The sequence below is a fragment of the Amblyomma mixtum genome, chromosome 1 (genome assembly GCF_055824585.1).
Source record: "Amblyomma mixtum isolate Tamu chromosome 1, ASM5582458v1, whole genome shotgun sequence".
In the NCBI taxonomy this organism is placed as follows: domain Eukaryota; kingdom Metazoa; phylum Arthropoda; class Arachnida; order Ixodida; family Ixodidae; genus Amblyomma; species Amblyomma mixtum.
The window spans coordinates 306,774,423-306,797,586 of NC_143012.1; the positions used below are offsets into that span (position 1 = coordinate 306,774,423).

Here is a 23,164-nt window from a genome sequence, read left to right on the forward strand (position 1 = left end):
CCGACGCGGGCCGGAGGAAGGTTTGGTTACACAAAATTGGCCGGGCGAATTTTAACGCAACGCCATCGACCAGACTTTGCGATGTAAGTGACATGCTTTTAGTAGCTGCTGAGTTTTCCTTTTTTTTAAGCTACGCTGTGCAAGTGGTTTGTTCGCGATCGAGCGTATGGCCGCAGTAAGCTCGACATGAGGGCGCTTGCGTTGAGCGCATCGTGATTGCACACACACAAACGTGTAAGCGTCTACCGAGGCGAAGGCTCCCGATCGGCTAAGTCCGAACAGCGACCGCGTCTACCGGGGCGGCAGGGAAAGACCGCCAAACCGGCAGGGAGAAAAGGGGCAATTTCGCGGCGCTTAAGACGCGAGGCACACGTCTAACTGTAGAGTGACGTTCCTTAAATTTGAGCGCATGCCGAAGTTAGACATACATGCGTACTATAAGCGCAGATCACACTGCGCTCTGACATGGTGAAGCGCACGCGTTACATTCTGCAGTCACGCGCATGTGTGTGTGTGTGTTTGTGTGTGTGTGTGTGTGTGTGTGTGTGTGTGTGTGTGTGTGTGTGTGTGTGTGTGCGCGTGCGCGTGCGCGCGCGCATGTGCGTGCGCGCGTGTGTGTGTGTGTGTGTGTGTGTGTGTGTGTGTATGTGTGTGTGTAACATCACTTCCGCATTCTCGCTTACCCTTGACGCCTAACTAGTTAGGAGGCTACGAATGCGAGAAAGTCTGTGATAACCTCTTTGATTAATGCTAAAACGTTTTTTTTTTCTTAACGTTGCCCACAGTGAGGCCCCCATTATCTCCATTTTTAAAAGTTTTGTAGCCGCTTTTTTTTAAATGACATCCGTATAACAAAACGCTTTGGCTTTACCGATGTGCATTTAGTACTCGGGGTGTTTCTGAGCCTGAGCCGGCCATGTCTACCTCGTGGGACGGGCCGGGCTGGGGCAGGTAACGAAAAAGGTTGACGGGCTCGGGACGCGTGAATAATTAAGGCCCGTGCAGTGCTCTAATAGCGACTGTACGAATATGGAAGATTATCGGACAGATGTGTTAAAAGCGAGGTAGATTTTGCTTCTCACGAAATGACTGATGCCGTTGAAACATTTACGAAGAACTTCATTATCCAATTGCTGGCAGGTGAAGGATATTTGCGAGGTAGGTTTTCTCTTTACTAAGTCACTATTCCAAAGAAAATTTTAATGCCGGAGTCTATATCGTTACAGTTCATGCACGCGAGAGAACATTAGGGGAGGCACAGATAAGTACAGACGTAGCGTGACCTTCATACCGTATTTCGAGTACTCCCTCAAGCGTCTAACCTGGTTCGCGATACACTGCAGGAGACCAAAACCGAAAGCCACTAGAAGAGCGGATGAACTACAGGCATTTATAATGCCTTCACTTGCAGGTGTCTTTTCGAATGTCAAACCTGTGCATCCGTTGTAGCACGTCCAGCGTTGCGGCGGGACGGTCGTTCTGTTTGCATACTCCTCTTCACCAAAACAGATCACCGCCACTTCATTCTACGGCCTCGTGATTCACGGTCACGTTCAATGCACGCCCCACTCTCGATATCAAACTTGGCACGCCGCATAAAGCCCGGCGCACCCGGACACGGTGCGCGTGCTGCTCTACCAAAACAATCCATCTATGCGTGCTCATTTTTGCCTTTAGACGATTCAGTGAAGCATGCAAATCTTTCTCCTAAGTCACCGATATATTTATGCAGCGGAACGCACGGCTAATGCGGAGACATAGAGAAGAACTCGGCAAGTACGGGAATCCAGCGCAACCAATTCAAAAGGGGCGTTAGTTCCTTCGGAGCGGGCTAGAGGTCGCCACCGCAGTCGCATGAAATCACAAAGAAAACAAAAGTCGTTCGCCCGGCGCGCGGGGGAGGATGAGCGAAGAGGGAGGGCGTCTTGTCGCTACTTTAGTTTTTTTAGGGGCTTTAGCATAGCCGGGTGAAACACTAAGGTGGTCCATAGGCCTAGAGGTCAGACCAAGATTGAGGTTGGCCCACCCCAATCTCAAGGTCAAGTCAAGGTCAAAGTCAAAGTTGAACATGTGGGTAGTCACTTGAGTGACGTCATGAGGTGACGTCACGGACCATCCACGTGTGCCGCGCGGCGGGTATGATCGCGCCGCTGCCGTGTCTCGGCGGCAGTTGGCAGTGGACGAAGAGCCGGAGCATCCAGCCGTTGTCGCTCGGGGGCTCGCTAGGCTTACGCGGCAACGCGAAGCCGAGAAGAGGAAGCATGGGGCAGAGACCGACGAGGAGCGGGCACAATGTTTTGAAGCTTTCGCTTACACACCAGGTTTAAGTCAAGTTAAACCATCAGCAATTTTTTGTATCCACGATGCCCTTTAGTGCCAAGAGGTGGAGATGTGAATACCCTTAGTGCCAGGAAGCGGAGATGTGCACAGATCTTCGGAGAAAGTGGACGAAGTGTGTGTGTGTGTGGGGGGGGGGGGGGGGATGATAGTTGAGGTGAAAATTGTTTCTTTTATGGCGCAAATGTTCTTGTGCCATCTCCCCGCACGGCTGTTGACCGAACCTGGCTGTTTTTTCTTTTTTAGTTGGTATTAATTCTGTGGCCTTAAGAGAAAATCGGTTTTCTGTTCTCTGCCCCACGTGGGCTGTCCATGTCCATATCCTCTTGATTTCAGCTGTAGTATAGTTAACTCGAATTAGTTCTCAAATTCACACTTCCATCCTTCTGTTCCACAATGTTAATTCTGTCGTTCTCCTTTTCATAATCACTTTGCTGTCGTTGAGTTAATCTCAAGCCTTTTCGTAGGCCTTTGCATATCAGCAGATCGTCTGTACTGTTTGCTTGCGTATTTTGGAGGGGAACGAAAAGAGTAAGGAACTTGGATTAAATCCATTTTCACGTTCACAGCCATCACGACAGTCTATCGGGGAAACTAATTCGACTAACTTGAATAATTCGCTCTTGCAGTGACCATGGTGCTCGGTGTGCCCACTGTAAAGCGAGAAGTCCAAAGTTACCTGATGTCCACGCTACAGAACCTGATCAACAACATGAGTCCCGAAGAAAGGATGATATCGCTTATCGTCGTGTTCATTGCAGAGGTGCGTATGTCTTTCCACTGCTGGCAGTCGAAGTATAATCGCCAGCTCTCCGTTCTCTTGTTAGTTTTGTTTAAGGATCAAAACTGGTGGTGTATACTAGTTCATGCATCCTGCTGGTAAAGGGCTGGTTTATCATTTCCTAATTTTATCTGTGTTATGTATGAATCGGTTTATAATCAAGTAACACCTGTAAAACTCTAGAGAATAAATTAGTTACATCCTCTTCGCAACTGTTGCCCCCATAAGAGGTGTAGCCTCCAGAAAAATAATGCATTCATACCGGATGTTTTACCTCAGAGGTTCTACAATTTTTAAAAATCGGCCTTTTGAGTTTTTGAGTTAGAAGTGCGCTATTTACGGCATAGCATTGTTAGCAGTGCAGCACATCAGTATACAGCTAAGACATGCTACCAGATAGGCTGGTTAACTAATATGAAATAGTTAGCTTTTTAACTATTACTGTTAGACTCCTTAGTTATTCAGAGGCGTATAGCCCACCATAAGTAATATCCATATCAGTTTTTAGAATTTCAAAAACACAGTTGTCCTCAGCGCTGTGGCCCAACAAACTGTGCCTACATTGCGCCAAAATACATATGCTTTCGGAAAGCTTACAGACAGGGTAACCCCTCCAGTGCACGTAACTCGTCAAAGTAGCCGAAATTTATTGGGCCACAGCGCCGAGAGTAACTGTGTTTTCGAAATTCTAAAAACTGATATGTATGTTACACACAGTGCACAACACGTCTCTCAGTAAATAAGGGGTCTAACAGTAATAGTTCATAAGTTAACTACTCAACATTAATTAACCAGCCTACTAGTTAGCATGTCTTAGCTGTACTGTGATGCGCACACTGCTGACAATGCTATGCCAAAAAAGTGCTGTTGTAACTCAAAAAGTCTATTTAAAAAAATTGCAGGCCATCATAAGTAAAATACCTGGTATGCGACATCAAACTTTTTCCAAACTTAATGGAGTCATCACGGATCATGACATCGCTGTAACGTGCCTTGTCTGTGCTTTCTGTTTTTTCTTTTTCAGACGAACTTGAGCTACGTCATGAAGCAAGCCAAAGAAATTAAGGAAGAGTAAGTCTTACCGTTAGATTTTTCTTTAGCTGTTTAGCTTCTCACTTTCTCATTGGCATGGAGAATTAAGCACAGGGGTATTGCAACCTTTATTGCGGAAAAGCAGGCACAGCAGACTTTAGGATCAGTAAGTTGCAGTACATATACTGTTCGCTTCAGCTGCCCTTCGTTGAGTATTTGCTGTCTTTTGTTTATTTATGAAATGTGCCTTGCAGCATGACGCTGGTGCAAAGTTTAATCACGAACATGCAGGTGCGGTATGTGTAGAGGAAAAAAATGCATGGAGTTATTTTCCGAATATCGTCGCGTGGTATGTTTGTTAGCAGCTGGCAGTGAGCCAGAATTATCATCAGGACTAACCGAATTTTGTGACGCCCAGGCCGTGAAAATGTGGGATAAAATTTCTGGATGTCCAGCATCTCTTCACATGCTGTCTCCTACTTCGCAGAATAGTAAAAAACTGGAAATTTGTCATTGCTGCATGCTAAAAAATGAGCAAATTAGACTAAGTTCATAATGCCTAGGAACTAGTACAGTATGAACACACATTCGGGTGCTTAATATAAATCATAGAAAAGTTGAAAGCCGTTCCATGAACTGCATTTGTTGCAACAATTGCAGAAGCGTTCCTTGAGGCTGCATACGGCTGCAGTTTGCTGAAAGACGAAATCTTCCCCCATATATTGAATCTTTAACTGATAGCTGAGGTTAACTTATGGTTAACTGATAGGTCCTTCAGATGCACATAGTACCAAATCAATGCCTGGGTGCTACATCTGTTGATACATAATGCTAACAATTCAGCATAGGAAAAGACTGACAAAAGCTGATTTTTGTTTTTGTCTGCTGTCTTCACCGTGTCATCTGAACAGGTTGAAAGAGCACGTCGAGAGCGGCCTGCTGGAGATTATCTCCCCACCTCAGTCTTACTACCCGGACATGGACGGGCTTCCTGAGACGCTGGGGGACCCGCTGACACGCGTAAAGTGAGTGACGGTGGCTCGATCACCTGTGGCTCGCGAACAGAACTGCTCATACGCGAAACTGACCCAACCTTTACTACTCTAAAATACGCTGCAGGTGGAGGACGAAACAGACGCTGGACTTTGCGTACCTCATGATGTATGCGCAGAGCAGGGGAACGTTTTACGTACAGGTGAGTGAAAACGTGTGAATTATTGTGTTCTCACTTTTTTTTTGTTAGTATATGAGAATCTACATTTTCCGGAGTGCCAAAATCTGCTGTGTAATTTTGCAAGCATTTAATGATGTCCGTAGAGGTCTCGTGGGGATTATCTTCGAACTACGCAGTCATCGAACATCATTTAAAGAACATTAATTAAAGAGACCCTGAAATGGTTTTGTGCGTCATATTCTAGTGGAAGAAATCTGAGTGGCTTTTGTGAGTATTCAAGTCAAATTTAAAAGCTCTGCATGGACTTTATAATTTACTAATAATTTTAAAAATTGCTGCTCGCAGGAGCTCGCAACAGATTTGGGTGACACCGCACCTCACTGTCATAGCTGCCCTTACCCCAAGGATGTCAGTAGGTAATGTGGGCGAGCCTTCTAATTGGGCATGCCCAAATGGCATGGGCCAGATGGGGCACCGAGGGGTGCAGTCCTGACCTGCTTTTTTTTTTTTTCTACCGGGTCATGTGTGAGTTCAGGGTGCCGAGGTGGAGCATAACTTTTAGTGGCTGATATCTTCGGTGTTCATGAAGCTAGCCTGAAAATTTTGTGATGCGGTGACGTGCGATGAAATATCGATCGCTCATGCGCTTTTCCTAACCCCTGTAAATGTCGTTTCATGGTCCCTCTAAGCTAGAACTATTTTTTGCATCGTGCATTTACTTCGAAAATTTTGAGTTTAGTACTGTAGACTATTTTCTGTGCATTTTGCTGAAGTTTTGACACGGTTTTTTTCCCCCTCCAGAAGGGCATTTTCAAATTGGCCGTTTGCATTTCTCACGCTTTCAAACTAGTCGGCAACGTCATATTCATGGGATCGGTGTCCCGCTCCTGGTGTTCGCACGAATGCTGTACGACAAGAAATCATTCGAGCTTTGAAACAATGTGCAACGTCCTCTAAACATGCGTCTCTGGCCCTTCGACTTGTTTCACAGCTCCATAGTATGGAGTGAAATCTCGCTTAACCCTTTCGCTGTCGGATGTTTCTGTCCGTGACGCACCCCCAGTGTCGCACGTTTCCGGGATGATGGTCCCGCTGTTTCAACATCAGAATCTGACGATGCGGAACTCGCCTCTTCCTCGGATGAGACGCTGTCCGAGTCCGAATCCGAGCTCGGCTCGTATTCAGACTCGGAAGAGCCACCACTCCAATACGCAGAGGAAGGTCCTGCGCCGTCAGCCATATCCAAAAGTAACCGCGCGCAGCGGGGGTATGCTTTCAGTGGCCCGCAAAATGGAGAGAAATGGGACGCTGTGTAATAAAGATGAGAGAGGGACATGGAAAAAGGCTAAAACAAAGTTAGAGGAGCTTTACGTTTGCTGCTGCCAGCCGCAAGCGAGGGTGCGACGAGAGAGCGAAAGCAGCGATCGAGTCATGTGTCGGTTTCTTTGACTCTCGGAGTGGCAACGGAGCGCGCCCTTGAACAACTTGAAGCGCCGTAGCTCACATGCCGACAGAAGAAAAATAAAAACCTGCAAAACAGCGGCAGATGGCAGAACAACCCTTGGACCCATAACCACACGCGCGCGTGTCATGATCCGGCGAACGCGGAGCGACCGCGCCACTCAGCAAAGAGAGAGGGGTGGGATGGCAGTCGCTCCATGCTCTTCAATACACGTACCAAAACAGTAAGGGGCGAAAATACGAACTTGTAGAAATATTCAACAGATGGCGCGGCTAGTCCAAGAGCGTCAGCTTTGCGCTCAAGCGCGAAATTTCGAACGCACGATAGAGAACGTACCGGTACGTCAGTGACACTGTGCGGGGGAAGCGCGAAAACGTACCGGTACGTCCGTGACAGTGAAAGGGTTAATGCGTTGTCCCGGCTGGTACGAACTTTCATTTTTGGCCTGTGTTTATTGTTTTATCGACACACTATGGTGACTTAGCATCCATGGCGTTCTGCTTCCGAGCACGTGATCGCAGATTCTTTGCCCATTTATGGCGGTCACCTTCCGGTTCAGCCGAAATTTGAAAACATTTTTATAACTGAGACTGTGGTGCGCATCAAAGAACACGAGGCAGTCAGAGGTTACCTGAAAGCATAAACTACAGCAACCCCCATAGCTAAAGTTTAGCTCTATCTCCATTTACCTCTTCCTTGTGTCTGCCGCAACTTCTATATGTTGGCAGATTTTCCAGCTTCATCACTCCACCTGATTCTCTGCCACTTTCAACCGCAATTCCTTTCCTTGGGATTCGTTTTGTCATTCGAATATGGCCCAGGGTATCTGTTACTGCACTTTTCATGTCGTAGTATCATTGACTTGCTTTTGTTCTCTGATTCATGCTCTCTTTCTGTGCTCTTACAGTATAATTAGCATTCTTCATTTGTAAAATTAAAATAGCTCACTACTGTGTCATTAGTTTCTGAGTGCGTGCAGTAGAACTGTGTTAATGGCTTCTGTTTTTTTTTGAGTGAAACCTGCTGAGATTTCATGAGTTCAACTGAATGAGCGGCTTTAACTACATGATTGCATGTGTCTTCCCTTCTGCAGCTAGAGGATGACATTCTCAGCAAGCCTGGCTATGTCACCAAAATGAGGGATGCTGCATATTTACAAGTAGCTCGCAAGAAGCGCTGGATGATTCTCGACTTCTGCCAGTTAGGTTTCATTGGTGAGTTGGATGGCACTTCACTAAGCTTTATTTATCTTCAATTGCATTTTTTTCACACCGTTTGGGTCCAAACTCGTAGTGAAGCAAGGTATAAACTGCAATTAGGGCAAGATAACATCTGAACATTTATGTCACAAAATTTTTTCGGCTTGTGATCGTGGGAGCATGTAGGTCTGTGTCCTCATGCTGTCATTGCCTTGCCTAGAGGTAGCCTGGCTTGTAATACTGTTTAAAATTTGTAGGAAACATCATAATTATTTATTTATTTATATACTATAGTACCTTGCAGGCTTCCAGGGATGTGTTGTGTAAAGTAGGGTGCAATATAGATAAATACATGTAACAGGTCATAGAAAACCAACAGAAAACCTAAGTAACAAAAACTATCGACTTCAAATAATCGATCACAAAATATGGGTGAGCAAATATTCGAAACATCGAGTAGTTTGCGAATAGTGTGTACGACTCGATTTGATTCGCACTGCACTTTCACTATTCGAACCTCCTAAACATTCAGAAGATACGAATTTCTTCATCAGAATTTGCAGCGAAACATTGTGACATTTCCAGACAGCAGTACTTTGCCTTTACATGCGTTAAATCGCTCTTTCCTCGTAGAATCGACTGCCAGCTCTCGGTAGAAGGCTACATGCAGTAATGCTTGCCCTTACTTAAAAACAGCACTGATGGCCATTTAGAACTGCCACGCCGGTGCCACTGAGCGCTCGTGGATTTCTAGCAGTGTCTAGAAGCTGCTATTTTCTGTTTCTAGAATCTATAAGCAGAGGACAAGGAAAAGCAGATGATAGAAACATCAGGCTTGAAACCAGCCCAAGCAACCGCACCGAGTACTGTGTGGCCCGCGCACTGGGGCACCGAACGTCATGGTTTTGTTTTCTCGCCATTGGTTCGCGACAGTGTTTTGGCCCATCCGGGGACCTGTAGTCCGGTGAAGTCAGTACGCGAGGGATAAACAGGCTACATGTCGTCATGAACGCTGCGTTTGGAGCGGCATTCCTTGACCGGCACTTGTCCTCTAGGCATCACGAGAGAGCGTGGAAGAAATCGTCGTGCTCACGTTGCAGCTCGATTTGCTGATCTTGGGTTCGTTTCGCAACCTGTCCTGTTGCGTCTCACCAGCAGCAGCTTGCACTTTGCTCTGATAATAATCGACAGCTAACGTCACTCCTCTGACCACCTTACAATGCTTCATGACGGCATTCACCATGCTCCTTTGTCACGCGCTCATTAGGTCAAACTGTGATATGACTTTTTTTTCTTACTGAATGGAATTGTTATTCAAAGAAATACATACAAGGTATTAGTCCTCAGAATAGTTTATTACTATTACATACTGCTGGGATTCCCCCTCCCTTATTTAAGTCCTGGTAGGTCTTAAAAGAATTGTAAATAATATTTGTTTCTTTTCGTAGTTGTTTTTTTATGGAAATGCATCGGTCTTTAGTTTCAGCTACCTGTGCCAATATTCGAAATTATTCGAAAACCTGCATTCGCAACCAGTTCCAATTATTCATATTCGCTTTGCAATAAAAAATTTGATATTCGCACACTTCTACAAAATATCGCTACTGACACGAAAGCCTTGCAGAAAGAACTATGAGTCATGGAACTCAGTGAGTGACATAAAAAAAAAAAAACAGATGCACGCTTAAAAGTATCCAGGCAAAAAGTTCAAGCATGTCTGCAGGAATGCAAAGGCGGACAGGCAAATTACCACATGGGAAATGACAAAAAATTATTTGACTCATGGATACAAAAGTGAACATGCTAGATGTTATTAACAAAATCTTTGTCTAGATGTCCATGGAACATATCATGGTAGCACTGTGAAGTGATGCGGTTTGACAAGTCTTTCCACAGGCATACAGCATGTGGGAGCAAAGAAAAGTTAAAAGGCATGAGTACAGTCGTCCACACACACGTGTCTAGAGTGCTGGAATGGTGCACCAGGGAGTGCACTAGCACCACTTATGAGTGGCATAGGGCTCAAAACAAAAAAACATTGTGCGTGCACATTCCCATATATTGTGTTCAACTCCTCATGCCTTGAAAACTACGTGGGGTTTGCCAGGCAGCGGTGATTGTTTTAAATAAACAACAGAGCGCTCCGTTTAAGTGCTCTAGACAAGTGCGCGGACAACTGTACTGCCATAAATGTAGATGTATTAGTCCATATGTTAAGTCGGTGTCATTTAATTTTTCTCTTCAGTTTCGGTATTTGGATCCACTGCTCATGGATGAAAGTTGATGAAGAAGGTGACATGCAAAGCATAGCGTGAAAGACTTTCAGTTTGGCATGCGGGGTGTTCGGCTTCAGGGAGAGTCAACAGTTAGCATGCCCTACTTTCATAGTGGCTATGGTGCAATGTTCTAGTGCAGTGGTTTAGTGCAATGACCAACAATGCGGATTTGTTCACGCCGCCCCCCGATTCGAAACCCACTAGCGGCCTTAAAGTATTTTATTTTAGTTTATTTGTGGTCTGAGGCTTTCTCCCCAGACAAGACGGCTTTGTCGCTAGCAAGGTACTTAATGCTAGTTCAAACTAGAGTAATAATAGGGATGAAAAAATTATACGAGTAAATATGGTAATGTGTTGTTAAATTCACACCTGACTCTTATCATGAAGCCAGTAGAGCAGCCACCCATTTTCTACAAAGCTAAGCCACTTTCTTATGGCATTGAAGCTCATTTGTCTAAAATCAATAAAATAATATTGTTGGAATAAACATACCATATTTACTTGTGTAATCTGCGCCCGCGCATAATTTGTGCAGTGCCAACTTTTCACCCGGATTTTTGAAAGAAAAAAACTCCTGCTCAGAACATTTTGCATTCTGTTTTGAGCGAGATCATCAGCATGTACTTGGGCGCTTGCTAGGAAGACTTGGGAAGGTCGGTGCGGCCATGTCGGCGTGTGTGATTTTAAATGGTGCGAGTGTTAAGAGCCCGAGTTGTGCACTATTTAAGCAGTTCACTCGTGCTGGCGGTCTCTTTCCCAGAATAACAGTTGCACGCTCATAAATATCCGAAACTACCTTTTTGCTGCTCATTGGGCCGCTAGTCAGCCAGCACCCATGCGAGGGCCCCGTTTTACCACCCTATATCTCCTTTGCCTCCTACTGTTGGCCTCCCGATTTGTTTGTTGCCTGTTTATTGCTTTGAGCTGTGCATGCGCCGTCATGCCATCCCATGGGGAACTACATAGCATGGGGTGGGGCAGTAGTGGGTATGCGTCTTTTATTTGTAGTCAACTTTTTTGTTGGCCATGAGGGTGCACGATGGGGGGGTTTATGTACAGGCTGTAGTATACCGTATATATTGTGCGCTATGATGTTTGTTGCGTTTTTAAGGATATGTTGAGAAAACTTTTACGTGATTTTTGCACCCTCTCTTTGAAGCCCTAATTTAAAGAGCAGAATTGTGCAAATTACATGGTAAATGCGGTATTCAAGTATGTAACAGGCAGGTCCTAAGCTTATTAAATAGTGCTATCGATGACAGGAACTTAGCCGGGTGGCCGTGGTGTTGTTCTGGTCTGGCGTAAAAGGCCTCCCAGAGGTAAAATTTGCTTTTAATCATGGAAAGCTTATCACTGGCATGGCTCGATTGTCAGGGACTGAATAGATCAAAGCTGTAGTGACCTTCTCATGGAAACTCATAACTATGTTCAACTGTGGAGCTTTCAAGCTCACAATAAATGTGAATGCAAGTGGTGCAGTCGAATCTGTGACCTGCAGTGCAAGAATGTGATGACATTGCTTTATAGTTGTACCACGAAGAAGCATTGATAGTGGGTTCCAGTTAGTATATGCCAATTAAGTCTCATAAAATGCAGCCAAGGTACCTCACATGGCGCCATGTGGCTCTGAACTCCCGACTGCTATACATTTTTGCATTGCATTAGATGGTGCTAAGTTCTCTGTTGCAAATTAATTCATGCCTGTGCTTACCTTAGTGGATAAACAAAATTGCTTCTTTTTATCTTTTCTAGGAAAGCTGTTCAAGTGTGTAGACCTGTCCAAGTTCGTGGCCTTCTTCCTAATATTCTACAACGACAAGCCGGTTGATTGGCTTCTAGATAACATGGTCGCCACTATGATGTGCCGGAATGACCAGGACCACGTGAGTACTGTGTGCCTCTTTGCTTGCTGTGGCATTATTAGGAAGGACAGCTGCGGAGCTTTCATTTTGCCAGCACGGAGGTTGTTTTCATTTGTGCGTGCCACTTCATTCAGGAACTTCATTGTCTTTGAAGGTCTTGCATCTTCTGTCTGCTTGTGTAGTTGGAGCCAAAACATTTTATTGAATGCTCTCATTTCATTGACAGCAGACAGAAGTCTTAAAAGAGGATGAAGGATAGGCATCCTTTACTCTCATTATTATTTTTCATTAACCCATTTGCTTCCAAAGGTGATGATTCCCTGTCATCACCTTAAAATAATCACTCTAAATACGCATCAACAGATGTTGCCACTTGCTTGACTGCTAATTTTTGGATAGTAGATTTAGACCAGTTGCTCACTAGTTTTGAAAATATATTGCAGGAAAAAAAATTTTCTCGCTGGTCTATGGCATCGCGGGAAGACTGAAGTTTCAGGGATGCTGAAAATCATGCGGTGCTTTTTGGCAATGAGAGGGACGTGGCCTGCAAATGCCCTAATTTTAGATGCGATTGTTATGGATGAAATGGTTTTAATGCAGGCGAGAGCTCGTCTGAAGAAAGCTGGCCGTGAACAGCTCAAGGTCCAGATCAGTCTGTGCGCGCATGCATGCCTCTTCTTCCTCGAACTCCTCAGTAATGCGCTATGCAGCATAGCAATTTCCCCGAGGGCAGACAATTCTTGTCCTCGAGAAAGTGAGGCAGGTCGACGATGGCAGCGCTTCAGGCAAGCCACATGAACGACTTATGTCTTGTGGGAACGGCGTTTATCCGTAATCACCTTGATGATGACTTAATTCACGTCATTCAGTCGGTCCAACACGACGAAGGGGCCGTCGTACTTATACAGAAACTTCTCATACATTCCTCTCTTGCGGGCTGGCATCCAAAGCCAAAGTCTCCAGGAGAGTAAATTACTGCACGATGATGTGAGTCATAGTATTCTTTCGAGCGGCGTTGAGACGCCAGTGTACGCAAGCGAGCTATACGACAGGCTTCTTCAGCACGGCATAGTATCTGGGCAATGGACGCATTGTCGTTGAGGGAAAATGGAAAGGTTATTGAGGAAAATGCGAGGAGTTCTGGCATATAGCAAATAGAAGGGAGAGTACCCGGTGACCTCATGATTTGCCGTGTTATAAGCGTACATCACATATGGTAGCACTGCGTCCCAGTTGCAATGGTCAGACAAAACATACAGGGACAACATGGTTGTCAGGGTGTGGTTGGTCTGCAGGTGGTATGGTGTGGATTGTTGGTAGTCTGATCCATAAAGTCTGAGAATTTCTTCCATGACATCAGCAGTAAATTGCCGTCCACGATCACTTATTATAACATGGGGTGCGCCATGGCGAAGAATAACAGAGTGTAGAAGAAACGATCAACAGAGTAGTTGTTCTTGAACAAAATACCATCTTTGATAGTAAATAACGTTGAATCTGCTCGTCCTTCTGCCTCTTCTATGAGGGGCTGCAATGAGAGGTCACTATGTTGCTCTCGCTAAAACGTGGCCACACTGGGGAACGTCGGCGTGAATGAGGCTTAATACTCTTCGAAACCATCTTCATCGTTGATCGAGGTCTGCAATGGGTGGTGTGACAAGCAGTCTGCTGTCTCGTACAAAAGTGGATGCCATCACAGTGATGCAAAGTTCTATTCTTGTAGACACAATGCCCAGTGTGCCAGACGACGGGATGGATTGCCAAGTCCGATGAGCCAGCGGAGAGAATGATGGTCTGCGACAATAGTGAAGTGGCGTCCATATAGGTATATTTGGAGCTTGTGCACAGCGAACACAACGGCAAGGCACTCCAATTCGATGACAGTGTAGTCGCGCTCACATCTTGTTAATGTGCGGCTCGCATAGGCAATAACGTACTCAGCCCCATTGTGCAGCTGGACAAGCACTGCCCCAAGACTGACACCACTGGCGTCATTGTGAATTTCTGTCACAGCAGAAGGGTCGAAATGCCGCAGGAGTGTTGCTGAAGTGAGAGAAGATTTCAGCAGATGGAGCGAGGATTCGCACTCGGGGGTCCACACAAACTGTGAATCCTTATGCAGAAGAGAAGTGAGGAGACAGTCAATCTGCTCAAAGCCAGCAATGAAGCGACGAAGATAAGAAGAGAGTCCTAGGAAGCTTGGAAGGCTTTTCAGGGTGGTTGGAGTTTAAAAACCTCTTACTGCTGCGATCTTCTGCATATGTGGCCTGGTACCATCCTTGTTAACGAGGAAGCCAAGAACTACAGTTTGCCGGTCCCCAAAATGGCACATCTTTGAGTTCGAGCTGAGTCTCCCTGCGTCGATGTGTTCAAGAACAATATGGAGTCTTTCACCGTGCTCTTGGAAGGTTTTGCCGAAAATGATGACATCATCCAGGTAACACATGCATATTTCCCATTTTAACCCACAAAGATAGCGTCCATAAATCGCCTGAACATTGCGGGGGCGTTTGCGTAATCCAAACGGCATCACATTAAATTCATACAAACCATCTGAGGTTATGAAAGCTGTCGTCTCATGGTCGGATAGATGCAGGGGAATTTGCCAATAATTGGATTGCAAATCAGCGGAGGAGAAATACAGACAGGCGGAGAGAAATACACCGAATACAGACAGTCAATGGCTTTGTCAATGCGAAGTATCGGGTATACGTCTTTCTTTGTTAGTGCATTTAAACGACTGCAGTCACTGCAGAATCGCCAAGAATTGTCTTTTTTTCGCACTAGGATCACAAGGGGCGGCCCACAGACTGGAAGCATCTCGGATGACTCCTTTCTGCAGCATATTATACACCTGTTCTTGAATTATCTTGCGCTCTGGCGGGAAGACTCGGTAAGGTTTCAGGCGAATAGGAGGTGCGTTTCCTGTGTTGATTTTATGCGGTATTCGAGAGGCCGGGAAATGTCTATCCGATCCATTGGCAAAATCGAACATTTGGGCATGATGCGTCAAGATTTCTTGCAGCGTACGGTGTTCACCAGATGGGAGCAATTTGTTGACCATGCGCTCAAGCTCAGCACAATATTCAGACTTCCCTTTCGTAGCTCCTCTGCAATCAGAAATAGTTTAAACGGTGTGGTTCGCATGGTTCTCAGATCTTGCGAGTGTTAAACCAGAAGGAAGATGAACAGGTTCTTCTGACACGTTCACAGTCTAGAGGTGTGCGCAACCATCCACGGCCTCCACGATGGCGCGGGGCTACAGAAAATTTTTTTTTGCCCCGTTCAAGACATCTGGCTTGATGGCTATTGAGTGTGTACCCACGAAATGTTCACATGATGGATTTCACAGGCACAAATGTTGCCGGCATCACAGGCAGCAGCACATCTTCCTTCAGGGAGAGAACTCCTTCGTGATACTGGGACATGCTATCCACTAATACTGGGGTAATGTTTGGCTTCAAAGAAATTTCACTGGCACTGAAGTCTAGTGTTGCAGCACACTCGCACAAAAAGTCAATACATAAGATCTCGTCATGCATGGCATGCCTCAATACAACGAATTCTGTTCTGTAGCACTCGTCACCAAGCACAACTGAAGCATAGCACAGGCCAACCAAAACTTAAGTTTCACCCCCCAACTCCACAAAACATACTGATTCTGTCCCACACGAACATAACTTTCCGTCAAAGGAAGTTCATAAAAGGCTCATAACTAACACAGCGGCACCAGTGTCAACCGAAGCATCCATTTCAACATTGTCTACACACACTGACACTTTGTTCTTTAGCATGATTATAGGCAGAGGTATTCGTGAAATTGACTGTCTGGCGACTTTACTTGCATCGGTCGCACCACCTAGTTTCCCAGCAGTGGAGAAACAAAGTGGCGACGTGGGAATAATGGTGAACGGCCTTGTCGCTGCGGAGAAGAAGGCCGTTGAGGAGAAGGAGGCCGGTAGATGGCAGTGGTTCTGCGATCTGAGACAGGGGAGTCATTGTGTGCACCGCGTTGAGGAGAAGGACGCGGATAGATGGCAGTGGTTCTGCGATCTGAGACAGGGGAGTCACTTTGTACACCGCGTTGAGGAGGAGGAGGCCGATAGATGGCAGTGGTTCTGCGATCTGAGACAGGGAAGTCACTTTGTACACCGCGTTGAGGAGAAGGAGGCCGATAGATGGCAGTGGTTCTGCGATCTGAGACAGGGAAGTCACTTTGTACACCGCGTTGAGGAGAAGGAGGCTGATAGATGGCAGTGGTTCTGCGATCTGAGACAGGGGAGTCACTTTGTACACCGCGTTGAGGAGGAGGAGGCCGATAGATGGCAGTGGTTCTGCGATCTGAGACAGGGGAGTCACTTTGTACACCGCGTTGAGGAGGAGGAGGCCGATAGATGGCAGTGGTTCTGCGATCTGAGACAGGGGAGTCACTTTGTACACCGCGTTGAGGAGAAGGAGGCCGATAGATGGCAGTGGTTCTGCGATCTGAGACAGGGGAATCACTTTGTACACCGCGTTGAGGAGAAGGAGGCCGATAGATGGCAGTGGTTCTGCGATCTGAGACAGGGGAGTCACTTTGTACACCGCGTTGAGGAGGAGGAGGCCGATAGATGGCAGTGGTTCTGCGATCTGAGATAGGGAAGTCACTTTGTACACCGCGTTGAGGAGAAGGAGGCCGATAGATGGCAGTGGTTCTGCGATCTGAGACAGGGGAGTCACTTTGTACACCGCGTTGAGGAGGAGGAGGCCGATAGATGGCAGTGGTTCTGCGATCTGAGACAGGGGAGTCACTTTGTACACCGCGTTGAGGAGGAGGAGGCCGATAGATGGCAGTGGTTCTGCGATCTGAGACAGGGGAGTCATTGCGTGCACCACGTTGAGGAGAAGGAGGTCGATAGGTGGCAGTGGGTGGCTGCTCCCACTGGGTGTCATTCCTGTGCGCGTTGTATAGGGGATCGAGAAAACGCGACGCTGGCAAAAGCGGGAGATGTGTCTGATGCACCCAGAGCCTTGTTATGTCGGTTCTGGCGGCTCTGGTAGCTCACAGCAGGATCCATTGAGGAGTGGCGACAGACACGCAGCAAGGCGCACCATGAGGCATTTCATCAGGATGGGACGGAAGCTGATGGAAATAAGAATGCGACGTCGATTGCTGGATGGAGTTGTTAGATGGTTCGTTGTTATTTGGTGCAGTCCATGGCGTACGCTGCTCCCATGATGGCATGGACCTCGATGTCTGTTGGTAATGTAGATCAAAATTTATATGTTGCCGCTGAGCAGCCAACTCCTCGCGTACAATCCTCCTGACTATAGAAGTGATGTCTTCTGTCTCGGGGATGTCGATGCTGGCGACGGTTGTCACATTCGAAAGGCAGCCGAAGTTGGCGTGCTTTATGCACCTCAAATACAAGGCATTGCTTTATGACATCTGCAACTGTAGCAAGGTTGTCTCATGAAATAAGGGAAGTTATACACGTCCTCAGCAACCCTCTTGAAAAGGTGCCTTCTAGCATCTGCCGGTTCACACTGCGACAAAGTTTCACTACTTCATCGATATATCGCGTGCATGTTTCACTGGGCAGCTCGGCTCTCTGCGAAAGTTGATGCTCAGCGTGTTCCTTCTTCGCAAGAATATCTCGAAAGGTCTTTGCGATTTCTTCAACAAACCGACTCTCCAGGTCGTGAGAGTTTCCTCGTGGTTTTCAAACCAAGTCAGAGCCGTGCCAGCAAGAAAGAAAACAACGTTGTGCAGGCAGGCGGGCGGTAGAGTTCCAATGGCTGTACTTGCTGCACCTTTCATAATGTTGGAGCCATTCTTCAACGTCCTCTTCAGTCTTGCCGTGGAATGTACGCGGCTCTTGCTGATGGGACAAGGTCGTCTCTTCTTCAGCTGGCTGTTCCTGGATCTGTGTCGCTTGTATGGTAGCCATTGAAAGGAACTCTTGAGGCGATAAAGGTAGCATACCTGCTACACGGCGGCTGCGACGGGGTGCTGGCGAATCCAGGACGTTTTTACCCAGCACCTAGCACCAAATGTAGCAGATGAAACGGTTTTAATACAGGTGAGAGCTCAGTGGAGAGCTCAGGGCCCAGATCAGTCTACACACACCTTCCTCTCTTTCCTTGAACTCCTCAGTAATGCGCTACATGGCATAACAATATTGAAAGCAGTGAGTGTGATTTGATCCACAAGGTGAGGATTAGGTCTTGGACTGGCACTTCAGGTGGGGCTTGAGCCCTGCTTGCGAGGGAATAAATGTCAATATGATGTATTTGGTTGTTTACGTTGGTTACATATTCTACCGAAAAGCAACAGAAAAAGAATGGGCTACACCTGAGAGGAAAGTTTTATCGTGTCGAGAGGACCGTTCATGTGACCCCTACACAAGAGCACCAGAAACCAGCTGTTGCTCCATCGTAAATGTGTCTAGAGGCTCATCAATGGTACTGTCTTGATAACCAAATATCTCCTGATGACTGCATAGCAGAAAATATTACACAAATGTTTAGTCTGCAAATCTCAAGAAAAAACAGTGAAAGATGCTGTTTGACAAGTGCCACTTTGCATTTCATAAACCTGACTGCCTCAGGATTTTTCATGAGAGCCAAATAGAGAAAAAAAACAACTTCTAGGCGACCCTTTTTGCATCGTTTCAATGTATTAAGATGTTCTGTTGCTGCTGATATTGTTGTTGCAGATTAAAGTTCACATATACATTTGCTTATATTCGTTTCATATGTCTGTATTTTCATTTTTACAACACAATTCATCATTTCTTTAGATTGTGCACACACATAGTGCTTATTTTTTAGTGGCGGCATACTTAGGTTGTCTGTTTCCAAGGTTGACGCTCTAAAGTTTGGTATATCCTTGGTGGTAATCTAAAGTTTGTTAGTATATCTGGGGTGGTACACTTAGGTTTGTTATATCCGAGGTCAACACTCTAAAGTTTGTTATATCAGCGATGGCATATTTAGGTTCACGGTATCCAAGGTCAACTCATAAGTTTGTTATATTGTTGATGGCATACTGAGGTTCGTTCTATATCTGAGCCTTAAACTCTAAAGTTCGTTATATTCGAGGTGGCATACTAAGGTTCGTTATATTTGAAGCAGTATACTAAAGTTGGTTATATCCAAGATCGCCACATGTGACGGCAGTTACCATTTCTGCTTGAACATGCCCTTCAAATGCTAATGCATTAATAAAAATTTCCCACATGCTACGTTTTCAGCACGAGTTATTGCTGATTCTTTCCAGCAACCCAGGTCATGCTGTACCCTCGTGGACGGAACACTGGAAGCGAATGGGTTAAGAAATGCAAGGGAAAGAAGAGAATGCATTTTAAGAAAGTAGCCAAAGGACCCAAGTGGGCAATAGATGGAGGATGATGGGAAAAAATGTTGGCACCACAGACTAATAAATCCATAGAGTTGCTCTACATATGCAGCAATAGTAAGATGCAAGGCAGCAGCACACATTAAAACTGAATGACTTCAGAAAAGACAAGACAGCAAAACACAGTGGACATGCGAAAAAGTTTAATAGATTTACCTCTTTACCATGATATTGTGAGCGCCTACAGCTATCGAAGTGTAACAGTTTTCAACAAACAGACCACCCAAGTATTTAAATTTTTTTTCTTTTTTCAAGGCAAGAATTTTTGCATTGATAATTAGAGGGATAGCATTTTTTGTGACACAGTGTTCTACCGCAAATATTTTTATCCAGCCTTGTGACTACTCCTGGGGACATATAGCTATGTAGCTTAAAGCGATGCTTTGTTTTGGCTGTAGTCGGATGCAACTCGAAAACAAAGCTGCATGTTAGAGCAGAAAGACAGGCTAGTTGGTCTTGGAAATTCAAATGCATTGTTTTAGGGCAAAATTAGACAGGACGTAGCAAAGAGACACACGCAGGACTAACGGGTTTTGGCATTTGTCCTGTGTGTGTCTCTTTGCTATGCCCTCTCTAATTTTACGGCGAAGAAATGCATTCAAATTAACCAAGATGCAGATTCCCCTCAAAGGAGGGCCATACCACCAATGGTGTTGGCCGATTGTCATGACGTCGTGGTTAACCCGGTAAATCTATGATTAATCCCCGTAGAGCTGTCAGCTGTCTGTTACGTCATGCTAGAAAGTGCAAGAGAATTCACCGCAATTTCATCACAATCGGTTGACACCATTGGATGTAAGGGGAATTTGCTGCTTCATTCTAGAGTTCTGTCCGACTATGGGCTTTTCCACCTCTGCCTTCTGTTGCACAAGTGGAGTTCAACAGTACATGTATTCTAGACAAACTGTGAAGCCCTTGGACCTTGTGTTTCTTTGTTCTTTCGACAGAAACAATGCAGGAAGAGGGTAGACACTATCTGGATTCACTACAAGCCATCACTGTTCCAGCATGTAGGAATGCACTCATCCCTGAAAGGCAAAGTGCAGAAATTGAAGGTGGGTCGTTTATTCACAGCTGTGTACTACTCAAGGGGAGGAGCTCGACGTGCACGAAGACTGTGAACGCACTTGCTGCATCTGAAGCAGTCCTTCGCACATGAGGCTACAGAGTGATCTCATGCCAAATGTCAGAAATGTGACCCTTGATTATCGTCAACTTTTTTAAAGAGAACAAACGAAAATAAGCTTTAGTCAGTCCTGTTAGACATCTTCTGAAACATTTGTGAGTGCTTTTTAACATTTGTGAATTTGTGAAAATCTAGGTATTATTTAATTTGTAGCAGAAAAGGCTGGTTTCTGATGAGTAATATATGCGAAGCTTTTGTGTCTCAGATTATTGATGTTGATCTCTTATACGAGACTCAGTTTTTTGTAACGAACCGTTGTTTTCTATTGTTCCCAATTAAGTGAAAATGCAAGAAACATGACGTTTTCAAAAATGCTTTTTTTCTTATCGATATATTTTATGCATGAAGTAACTTAAAAATAAATAACCATCCTAATGTAGCCTACAGCAATGCAGTGTAAATTTAGGCTTCTCCTTTCATTCATTCCTCTCATCAGCCATGCACTTGTATTGCATGCACTGATGCACTTGTATTTGTGTTTGCCCAAGAGCAGCTGGGATAAGTTTTTATGGCATGGGTGATGAGAGCAGTTGCTGGACATGATTGCATGTTGGTCTCATTGTATACCCTTGTGCCCCAGTTAAACCTGCAATATTTTCAGATGAAAGCGTCCATCCTTTTATTTTATGGACAAACAGAGTCCATGCAGTCTTGGGCTGCGAAATTCTTTGTCGCAACACGAGAGCTTTCAGTTTTAGCTCCTATTGCTCTCAATTCACTCTTAATTAAAGGGATGCTGAGGGCAAACTGAAGTTGTCTTCTATCAATAGATTACAGCGTCGCAATGACAAATAGGGTATTTCCCCTGGAAGCTGAGCTTTTTGATAAGCTAGAGAAAGACCGGAAAATGAGATACAGGTATTGCTGCCTCTCACGATTTTCACAAACAAAATGTGATTATGTCAGGGCAGTTTCTGTGCAAGGATCTCCGAGGCTAGGCTGCATTGCCAGTCTCTTAAAACATTCGTTGTGCAGTCTTGTTCATTACTGATGTCATGAATTCTTATCTAGTGGGAGGAACAAAGTGTTCAAGTGTTAAATCTGATTTTCTTAGCAACCGTGTCTTCTGCTGCAAGAAAAGCATCAGCGTGGCCCAGGGTGCCTAGCGAACTGGAGAACATGTAATTGACGGAGAAATTTTTGTCCACCTGGAGAAATTGAGAAACCATCAGGGGCACTAGGGAATTAACTGGAAAATCAGGGAAATTAACTAGCTGAATTAACACAATGATTTTTCGTGAATTACAATGGTACAGTGAGTGCCCAGCATGCTGTCCACACCCAAAGGCATGACATCTTTTCAATTCGCTTGCTTGAAAATCATTGGCATCAAAATTCAGGCCATCAAATCCATTCCGGAATTCGGCTCTGTGGGCCACGCCAAATTTGTAGGCCATGAAGAAACTGAGACAAACGGGCTAATTGCTCTGTTATTCAGGCTATGATGGCAAGGTCACCAAAAGCTGCTACTTTTTGTGGAAATCGTCTTGTTCCTGTGGCATGGCAATACTGCTATATGTGTCTAAGTCAAGAATTTTTGTGCTGTGATACTTGTCTTTTCATTGCTGTGTTTCGTGGGAACACATTTCTCTTTTAAGTAAAGCTACTTGTTTTGATATTTTATATCTCAGCCTTTCGAGATTCAATTCTATTTGCAGCCAATTTCTTTTACTCTTTTTGCTTCAAAACCAAAAATTTGATATTTGCACACAGTTACTGGAAACATCACATGCTCAGAAAAAAAGGGAGAGGACAGTTACTTCTTTTAAAGAGCTGGAAGAGAATCAGTGGTTGCTTCATAAGTCAGATTGAAGGTGGACTGCCTACAGGAAAAATCGGCTCTCTTAGACAGGAAGAGCACATCTGTTTTCATTACAGCATTTTAAGTACTGTTAATTATCAGTCCATTGCAATCCACCATTCTCGATTTTTTTAAAGTCCTAAGCTCACTTTGAGGAAATAAATTGTATCAAGTCAAAGCTGCACTGTTTTCATTCATTTTTGGAGCTTTCCTCACTGTTGCGTTTTCCCAGCCGTTGCATTTCTTTTTCTCGGTCCGGTGAAAAAGGTATGAACGGGGTTCTACTGTATTCGCTCAAACATATGCAGGCATATCCACTCGTGTACAGGTGCCCACATAAGCTTTCAGAACTTGGAAGACATGAAAACGCAGAATTTCTCGCTGCCAGACAGCATGGCCTGACATTGGGAGAGGGTATTGTAGTCTGCAGGAAACCACCTACTACACTGTTTAGTTTATGGCCTTGTGCTTAGACCGCCAAACAATTAATCTTGTGATTTTCATGTTTTGACAACTTTTGGGGCCATTTGCTGATGCTGCTGTGTGTGCCAATTACGTAACGGAAGAAACTAGGAAGAAAGACAGATCTAAAATGTTTCTTCATTTCATCCTTTTTTTATACACAGTTGATCATTTACATGTTAGAGATAGTAAA

The 23,164-nt window shown here is 45.1% G+C and overlaps 1 protein-coding gene across 1 annotated transcript in view; it reads left to right on the plus strand.

Annotated features, from left to right (window-relative positions):
* The window catches only part of LOC149372324 (alpha-1,3-mannosyl-glycoprotein 4-beta-N-acetylglucosaminyltransferase B-like), a 144,212-nt gene that overhangs the window by 113,811 nt on the left and 7,237 nt on the right, over positions 1-23,164 (plus strand). Inside the window, exons 3-9 of the mRNA XM_089566792.1 lie at positions 2,967-3,100; positions 4,143-4,189; positions 5,062-5,175; positions 5,270-5,345; positions 7,880-8,000; positions 12,014-12,144; positions 20,470-20,577. Of these exons, the coding sequence (XP_089422918.1) occupies positions 2,967-3,100; positions 4,143-4,189; positions 5,062-5,175; positions 5,270-5,345; positions 7,880-8,000; positions 12,014-12,144; positions 20,470-20,577 (731 nt within the window). The remainder of the gene's footprint in view (positions 1-2,966; positions 3,101-4,142; positions 4,190-5,061; positions 5,176-5,269; positions 5,346-7,879; positions 8,001-12,013; positions 12,145-20,469; positions 20,578-23,164) is intronic.